Source organism: Python bivittatus, unplaced genomic scaffold, assembly GCF_059951505.1.
Source record: "Python bivittatus isolate LINGU-HERP-01145 unplaced genomic scaffold, Pbiv_v1 ctg000080_np1212, whole genome shotgun sequence".
NCBI classification, from domain to species: Eukaryota; Metazoa; Chordata; class Lepidosauria; order Squamata; family Pythonidae; genus Python; species Python bivittatus.
In genome coordinates this window covers 90,971,937-90,980,671 of record NW_028277035.1, presented here as the reverse complement: position 1 = coordinate 90,980,671, position 8,735 = coordinate 90,971,937, and the positions used below count along the sequence as shown (strand labels likewise).

General features: G+C 49.0%; 1 protein-coding gene across 1 annotated transcript; it reads right to left on the bottom strand.

Moving 5' to 3' along the window:
* Positions 1-1,254: 1,254 nt before the first annotated feature.
* LOC148216820 (uncharacterized) lies at positions 1,255-7,366 on the bottom strand. Its single transcript, XM_088134674.1, has 8 exons — positions 6,465-7,366; positions 5,808-5,870; positions 5,376-5,438; positions 4,005-4,067; positions 3,615-3,663; positions 3,398-3,460; positions 2,968-3,038; positions 1,255-2,559 (listed from the first exon to the last, which is right to left on the bottom strand). Exons 1-8 carry the CDS (start codon positions 6,472-6,474, stop codon positions 2,513-2,515), a joined length of 429 nt encoding a protein of 142 aa, XP_087990800.1. The 5' UTR covers positions 6,475-7,366; the 3' UTR covers positions 1,255-2,512.
* Between the last annotated feature and the right edge of the window lie 1,369 nt (positions 7,367-8,735).

Sequence of the window (8,735 nt, the reverse complement as noted above, 5' to 3'; positions counted from 1 at the left end):
ATGGAAGGAAAGACCTAACTGGGCTCCCAGTCTGGAATGGGAGCAAACAGCATCAATATCCCATCTCAAAGCCTCAGCCAGTGACAGAGATGAGAAAGACCCAGAGGAGAACTCAGGCAATGGGATCCACTCGCTTCCACCCCAAACGTTCCCCTCCCCGGTGACTGCCCCATGGCACGTTGGGGCGCCTCCACCTTGGGGCCTTTTGCACCAGCAGTTCTTGGACACACTTCTAGCGGCTTTTCGGCACACAAAGGCTCGTGTTCCCCTCCTTCTCCTCAGGGCGACAGCTGCAGGAGAGGCGGGGAAGGAAGAGTGGTGGCTGGGCTGCCCTGCGGAGGAGCCTAGAAGATGCTCTCGGGGAGGAAGGGTGTGACTTTGGGAGTGGGGAATGATGGAGCTGCCCCCTTCCCTCCCCAAACCTCGCCCACTGTCCTGGGCCGGGGCACCCGAGATTCCTCCCTCTCAGTGGCGCTCCTCTCGCTCGGGCTCTGCCCAAATCAGGCCATCGCCCTCCATCCGAAGTGATCCCTCCAGACCCTCACGTTCCCCCACGATGCCCTCCAGCAGCAAGATGGGGTTAGTTGCTGCAGTTGAGAAACTTTATTACGGTTATACCAAAGGCGGGTAAAGATCACACTCTGGGCGCTAATTATCATCCAATCTCATTGATTCACGTTGAATCGAAGATCAAAGCAAGTGATATCGTTCGTTCTGAAGAATGACCAGGCAGGGTTTATAAAAACTAGGCAAGCAGCAGACAAAGTTCGGTTACTTGTAGATTTAATAGACTCGAATAAAAACAAAGATCGGTTTGTCATTTTATCACTAGATGATGAAAAAGCCTTTGACAAAAGACACAAGCAGGATATGTTTGCCACATTAAATAGATTTGGATTTCCTTTGGAGTTGATAAAATGGATTAATATATGATATGAGTCGCCCACATCTACAGTAAAAATTAATGGTACGTTTCCCCCTACTTTCCCACTATACTGAGCCTTGTTTCTCAACCTTGGCAGCTTGAAGATGTGTGGACTTCAACTCCCAGAATTCCTCAATTTAGGAAGCATCATTTTCTTATTTTTTACTCAAAAACGCTAGCACAGTTTCAGCAGCAGAAACATGGTCATCCTTGGGTCCTGCCATAGCTCGGGACCGATTCAGTCTTACGTGTGCGGGGGGGGGGGAAAGAATGGCAGAGGGAAAGGGGGAGAGAGTTTGCTGCAGGAGAGGCAAGCGGGGGGGGGAGAGTTTCCCACTCTATTATTTTTCCATCACACACACAATCGGTATCAAGTACACGTCCAGGGGAACATTTCCTATTTCAAAAGATGCTCTGCAGTTATATTTTTTAACTGAACAAGTGCTGAAAATTTCTTCATCAAAAGTGCTCTGATACAAAGTGCCCCATCATGCTCCTGAGTCCATTATTTGTTACTTTAACAAGTTTCCAGTAGTTTATATCCTATCTTTTAAAAAGCAAGCAAATACAACATACTTTTTAGAGAAAATCAGGGCGTGCCAGAAAAAGCAAAGCAAGCCACGTGGTGGATCAGGAAAATTCTGAATCCAAGAGTACAGAAATGTGCAGAGGGCCCAGACCTTCAGACCAGGCCAGAGAAAGCAAAGAGGTTTGTGGTTGAGGAGAAAAGAAGAGAAATGGGGGCTCCGTGCTGAATTGGTGATATCTTCAAGGTCTCCAGTTCTCTCTATACCAAGATCCCTTAACTCTGCTCCATTGACATTTCGGGGAAAAACGAACACCAGGATAAAAATCAACTATATTGTTCTTATAATACTTACTAGAGTAAATATAGTATATTTATTATATACTATATCTACTCTAGTAAGTATTATAAGAACAATATAGTTTACAAGTCCATCTGCTCGGCATTCAACAAATCAGAGGAAACAGCTCCCTGTAACCAGGAGAGTGAGGGTATCCCATGCCAGGCACTTCATGAACGGAAAGGCCACAGGCCCAGAGGCTGAACGATTATTTACCCAAAATCACATTCTGGGTTGAGTCGGATGAAATCGGAGACTGCTTGGCAGGGCCTTCCAACTTCTCCTGAGCCCTGAAGTACTCTGTGGTCAATAGTACTGATATATTTACAAACATTCATCTGCTGCTTTTTTTCACAATTTGTGGGGCTTACAGTCATCTGCAGCGCTCCAAAAGGGCCTCCCTCCAGCCTCACAGTCCCGGCATCAACCGTCCGCCCAGCCAGGCCCTCAACTGGCCCCGAATCCAGGTTAGGGGGGAAAGTGAATGAAAAATGCTATCGGAAGGCCACCCATGAAGCATCACAGTCTTGCTAAGAAACGTAACGAGAAAATAAACTTTGGTAGGTGTAAACCAGAAGACTTAGAAGGCACCTGAATTCCCTGAGTATATAAATATTTTAAGAAAGGCAAATATTAAGGTGGCCTTCTGTTCGCAGAGCTGATAAAAGAGGAAGATGTGTTGATGTTTGTCCTGCTCTCGCTCCAGGCATCCTGAAGGAACCTAGTTCGCCACCAGCTGGGTCTGGGCATGCAGACAGGTGCAACTTCCTAGAATTCATTTTGGGAGAGCCTTAATTAGCAGGGCGAGGGGTTCAATTGGGGGTCCCCAGGCGTCATATCTCCTCTTTGGCAGAGACACATAGGCCAGGGCCTGGGAGGAGTTTCCTGCAAAATCTAAATGCTGCTTTGCATTTGCTTTGGGAAACTCTGGGGACGGGGAAAGGCTGAGGATTTCTATCCACAGAGGATCAATTCCAGATTTACAGGGTTCCAAAAGTTTCCGCATTCAACATGAGGTCCTCAGTGGTATTTGTCCCACCGGGCAGTTTATGAATGCCGGAAGAGCTGAGAGAAATCTGTGGCTGTTGGGAGTCTTGATCTTGTTCTCCCTAAATCCTTGAATCCTGGGGACGGGAATCGAATCAGGGCCAATCTAGGCGGACCAAAAAGACTTACCAGCAAAGTTGGGGAATCTTCCTTGGAAGGCAGCAGATACCTGGAGGCCTCCTGCTGGAATTCTCCCTACGCTGGAAGAAAAGGAGAAAGCAGCGTGAGGGCACACCTTGAACTCAAAAGGTAAAATCGCCATTAGGCGACTTAACCGTAAATATTGTTCACATCATTTCTGGAAACAATCACACTCCCCCAACTGAGAAATCTACTTGGATCTGCCTGGCTTCTGCATGTTTTCCCTGTGAAGGGCCAGTCTGGTCTCAGGCCCATCATCCTGACTTTCTCTGCTCTTCTTGTCCCCAAAAGTACCCAGAAGGGTGGATGGGTGGGTGGGTAGGATGGATGGACCGATGGACAGGTGATAGATCATTCTGCCGTCTCTCTGCAAACAGGAGAATCTCAAGGCTCAAAAGAGCCAGTTCCTGGCACTTACCACAAATCGCTGATCAGCCTAAGAGCATAATATAAGATGCAGCCTCTCTGGATCCTCCATGTCCTGAAACAATCAATAGGAGATGCTTGGAGGTTCGGGTTTGGGTTTTCAAAGAGTTGCAGTTTGAGTAGATCCACAGAAAGGAGTGAGGATTACTTGAATCCGGACTGCATCTCACTCCGACCCAGAAACCTCTCCCAAACTCATGTTTGCTTACCATTGCCGGTGAAAATTGATGTTCCAAGCAAGCAAAGATCCCCCTTGATCTGTGAAAAAACAGTCATGGGACACTTGTGACAGCTGAACCCCCCGGAGTTTGAGTGAAGCTGCCCCACAAAATACCCTTCCTCAATGGGGAGAGCAAATTTTCTCCAGCTGTTCTCGAGGGACTCAGCTATGCCCCACAGCTCCCTTTGAACCCCTGGACCCTTGCTTTGGCTAGGACAGTCTCTCGTGCTTTCCTCATTGACTGCACCGGTGGCTCACCGTGACGCCCAGAGCCCAGGGGCGTCCATGCAAGGGGAAGGGCTGCCACAAAGGCATCTCGCGCTGCAGGCAGTTCCTCCGCAGGGGAGGCTCTCAACCTCTCCAGTTCTCCCGCACTCACCTCTGATCCCAGGATTCCCAGACTGGATCTGAAGATGGGCTGCAATTTGGAATCCATCCTGAGCTGCAACACCACAAAGAGGCCACTTCAGACACTTCAACCCAATCAATTTTCTTCAAACTATCCTCACTGTCAGCATTTAATACATCTATAAGACCCATGTCTGTTTAGAAAGATTTTACCCTGTATTTGTATAGATGATCTCCACTTTTGGGGATGTTTGTTTGGCCACAAAACAGACGGGTGTTGTCTAAATAAAGTCAGTGGAGAAAGAACAGATTATACTGAGAATTTCTGCCCTTCTAGTTTTCCTCACATGCTGAACTGCAGCTCTGTGTTTGGGGAAGGGGGATCTCACCCAAAGGGGTCCCCCTGGCTGGCAAAAGATCAGACGCTCTGGGGCTTCTCTTCACGTGGAAGCCCTTGGCTTCCTTTTCACTTCCAACTGGAAACAAGATCACTCGCCCATCCCAATACGTCTGCTGGGAGTCAAAGTTCAGAGAGAACGTTTCACCAGAGAGAAGCTTCCAAGAGAGTCAGAAGATCTAGACGATCTTTGCTGAATGTTAAGGAAACCATCCTAAAGCCAGAGGAGTTTCAGCAGAGGGAGGCAAGGCTTAGAGAGGGGGGACCCTTCATGGGAAGCCTTCAAGTGGAGGCTGCTCAGCCGTCTGTCCAGATGCTTCCATCTGGATTCCAACACGTTGAGCAGAAACCGGATTTGGTGGCCTAAAGGGTCTCCTCTAGGAGTCTGTAGTCCAATAGGTAGGCATTGGTACTGGCTGGAGAGGGCTGGGCTAAGCTCCCTTCACACAGCTCTTCCCTTTCAAGGGCAGCCAAAATCCAGCGTTTCTCCAAAGGTTTCCCCTGGGAGATCCCTCAAAAAGAGGGAGTTGAAGGAGGTTGGACTCGATCCAATGCCAAGAGTGTCTTTTCCCCATGTTTTGAGATGTTGACTATTTTATTGATCAGCACTACTTTTGATATAAAGGAGAGAGATAAATTCTATCAGTAAGATGTCTCTGCATGTGTGTGAAAAAAGGCTGTAATCTTGTTGACCTCTTCTGGAAAGCCCAGAGAATTGCAGGGGTGTCTTGCAGGAATATTTTGGGAAGGGTTTGGAGAGAGTACATCTAGCACAGGGAGGAAGATGTGGACTTGGGATGAGGAGACCCAGGTTACAGTCTCCACCCGACCTCAGCATTCATGGGAAAATTCAGGGCAGTCATACACTGGCCCCCCAGTCTCCCTCACAGGGATGTTGGTGAGGCCCTTCTAGGAGAGTCTCCTGGAGACCCTATAGAAGAAGAAAGATTATTAATAACATAAGAAATAAATAAAATCACAAATTCAGGCATGCCAAAGACTGACCTGTGGCTAGAGAAAGGCCTATTTGCATCTTCAAAAACTCCACCGTCCGGGGTACATCTCCACCTGCAAAAGGAGAACTGATCTGAGATGCACACACACACACATACACGAGACACACACAAACACACAAACCCAAGCAGGAGCAGAAATCAAGATGCTTCAACAATTTTCAAGAGACTCCCTTTTACTTCTCTGTGATAAAGGAAGAGGGTGAATGCAGATCAAGAAAGGCTGGTACTTCTGGACTAAACGGGGGACTGTGACTGCCCCCCCCAAAGCCACCAGCCAAATCCTCCCCCTCCCCCTCCCCCACCCCCTCTGCAGCTGGAGAATCGTCCTCCCATCTCCCCGGACTTTTTCCCCCTCCGGACCCTGCCAGAGCCAAGGCAAAGGCAGCCACAGAGAAGGGCCCAAGAAGGTCCCCAAACTGACCTCTGAATCTGGGGGGTCCTGGTCGGAGAGCGAGAAGTGCAAACACCTCCCATCTGCCTTGTCCTGCCACAAGGAAGAGAGTAAGAATTACCCAGTTGATCCCTGAGGAAACTTCATAGGAACCCCTCAGCCATGATCTGGGACTACAGTGTCCAGAATCCCCAGCCACCCTGACCATTCCCAGGTTGAGCCGAAACCATGTGGAGGCAGCAGCGGAGCACTGAGGGGAGCAGTGGAGTTCCCTTTCGGGCGGGGAGTGGCGGGTGGGGGCTGCACCGGGAGAAAGGCCAACGGGCTCTCCTCGTCGAGTTGGCTGCCCAGAGAGGGTTTTGCCCATGGACAGCGACGGCGGCAGGAGAGGCGGGGTGCGAAGAGCGGCGGCTGGGCCGGGAAACCCTCTCGGTAACGCCCACTGTCCTGGGCCACAGCACCCCGAGATTCCTCCCGGTTGCTCTGGCTCTGCACAAATCAGGCCATCTCCCTCCATCCTGAGCGACCCCCCCACCCGCGGAGACTGGCCACATCCCGGGAAATTGTCAGGCAGCCGTGAAAACCCTCCCGCTTAAATGGAAGCAGGAACGTCACACGGGGGATTGTCAGGGTGCCCGGCAGTCCCTCCCGAGCAGCGCCCCCCACCCCGGGAGAAACTGAGCTCACCGTTCTGCATCACTCCTTCTCCACAGAAGTCAACTCCAAACTTCACCTGCTGAACGAGTCCCACCCCAGGGTGCACTTCTCATATAGCACCAGTGCTCCTCCCATCTTGGAAACTTGACTCAACTTTCTGTGCTTTGTGGTGTTAAAAAAAAAATGCCTGAGTGCTGCTTTAAATGCTACTTGGTTTAAAAGCTATGGTTCCTGATATTTAAAAACAAATGTCTGAAGTATGGTTTGGTTGTGGGCCTTTGGGGATAGGTTGTTGACCGCAAGGGGCCTCCTCAGTGGGCTTCTCTGCTCCCGAAACCAGCCCTCCACAACTTGTATTTCTCAATTAGAAATGGTCTGGGACTACAGTGTCCAAAATCCCCAGCCATCGAGCATTCTGGGAGTCACCCCAAAGCATGTGGAGGCCTTCAGGTTAAGCTGGGCCAAAATCTCCTAAAACTGGCCATCCCAGTTCCAGCCTTCTTACAAGGGAAAGGGAGCCTTTCTTACAAGGGACATGATTCATCCCAATGCAGCCTCCCCCCCAGCATGGTTTGGGGAGGGAAGGGGGGCAGCTCCAACTCGTCCTTCCCTTGGGCATTTCCCTTGGGCATTTCCCAGCCCAGCCGCTGCTCTTCCTTCCCCACCTTTCCTGCCACCATTGCTTTCCATGGGCAAAACTCTCTCCTTGGGCGGCCAGCGAGGCAACTCAGATGAGAGGAGCATCGTGATGGAGCCAAAGCCTTTCTCCCTGGGCAGCCCCCGCCCCCCCATGCCTTTTTTTCTTCTCTGGGGTCTCCAGGAGACTTTGCTCAACAACATCCCTGTGAGGGAGACTGGGTGGCTTGTGCATGATTGCCCCGAATTTTCCCACGATGGCTGAAGTCAGGTGGGGACTTGAACCCGTGTCTCCCCATTCCAAGTCCACATCCTCTTCCTCCTCCTCCTCCTCCTCCCCCTCCTTCTCCTTCTTCTCCCTGCAAGAGACCCCTGCAATTCTCTGCCCAAAGTCCCTTGGTTTTCCACAAGAGGTCAACAAGATAAATATCGAAATAAAAGGCTGATATGGGCCAAAGTTGATACAAAGGCAATTTTAGACAGACTCAAAGCAGAGAATGCTGCTAATTGGGCTACAACAATCCAGTCACCTACCGTTGACTGGCTGTCAGTTTCCAATGCATTTACTAATTTGTGTAATATGTTGAGGAAACATTTAATAGCTAAATCTTCCACTAAAAGTTTTCAAGCAGCCAGATCTCCCTGGTTTGACAATGAATGCCAGTTGATGAAAAAGAAATTGAAGGCAGCCATGAGATTTGCTCAGAGATTCTTCTACTGTTTATACACAAGCTGAGATGCTGACTATAAGAAGAGAATATAAAAAACTTATCAAATTAAAGAAAAAAAGTTATGTCACCTCAGTTTGGTTAGAACTCGAGTTGGCTGCAAAAAGACACAATTTGGTTACATTCTGGCATTCTGTAGCAGGAATCCTAAAGGAACGGAGATTTGTATTTGGCATACCAGTCTCCGCTGAGGACTGGGAGAACTACAGTGCATTCGGAAAGTATTCAGACCCCCTTCACTTTTTTTCAGTTTTGTTATGTTGCAGCCTTATACTACAATTGTTCACACTCATTTTTTTTCTCATTAATCTACACTCAGTACCCCATAATGACAAAGTGAAAACAGAATTTTAGAAATGTCTGTAAATTTATTAAAAAGAAAAAACTGAAATATCACATTGGCATAAGTATTCAGACCCTTTACTCAGTACTTTGTTGAAGCACCTTTGGCAGCAATTACAGCCTCAAGTTTTTTTCAATATGATGCGACATGCTTTGCACACCTGGATTGGGGGATTTTCTGCCATTCTTCTTTGCAAATCCTCTCAAACTCAGTCAGTTTGGATGGGGACCTTTGGTGGACAGCCATTTTCAGGTCTCTCCAGAGATGTTCAATAGGGTTCAAGTCAAGGCTCTGGCTGAGTCACTCTAGGACATTCACAGAGTTGTCCCTAAGCCACTCCTGTGTTGTCTTGGCTGTGTGCTTAGGATCGTTGTCATGGTGGAAGGTGAACCTTTGGCCCAGTTTGGGCATTGTTTTCATTGAGGATATCTCTATACTTTGCTCCATTCAGCTTTCCCTGAACCCTGACCAGTCTCCCAGTCCCTGCAGCTGAAAAACACCCCCACAGCATGATGCTTCCACCACCATGCTTCACTGTTGGGATGGTACAGGGCAGGTGATGAGCAGTGCCTGGTTTCCTCCAGACACAACGTT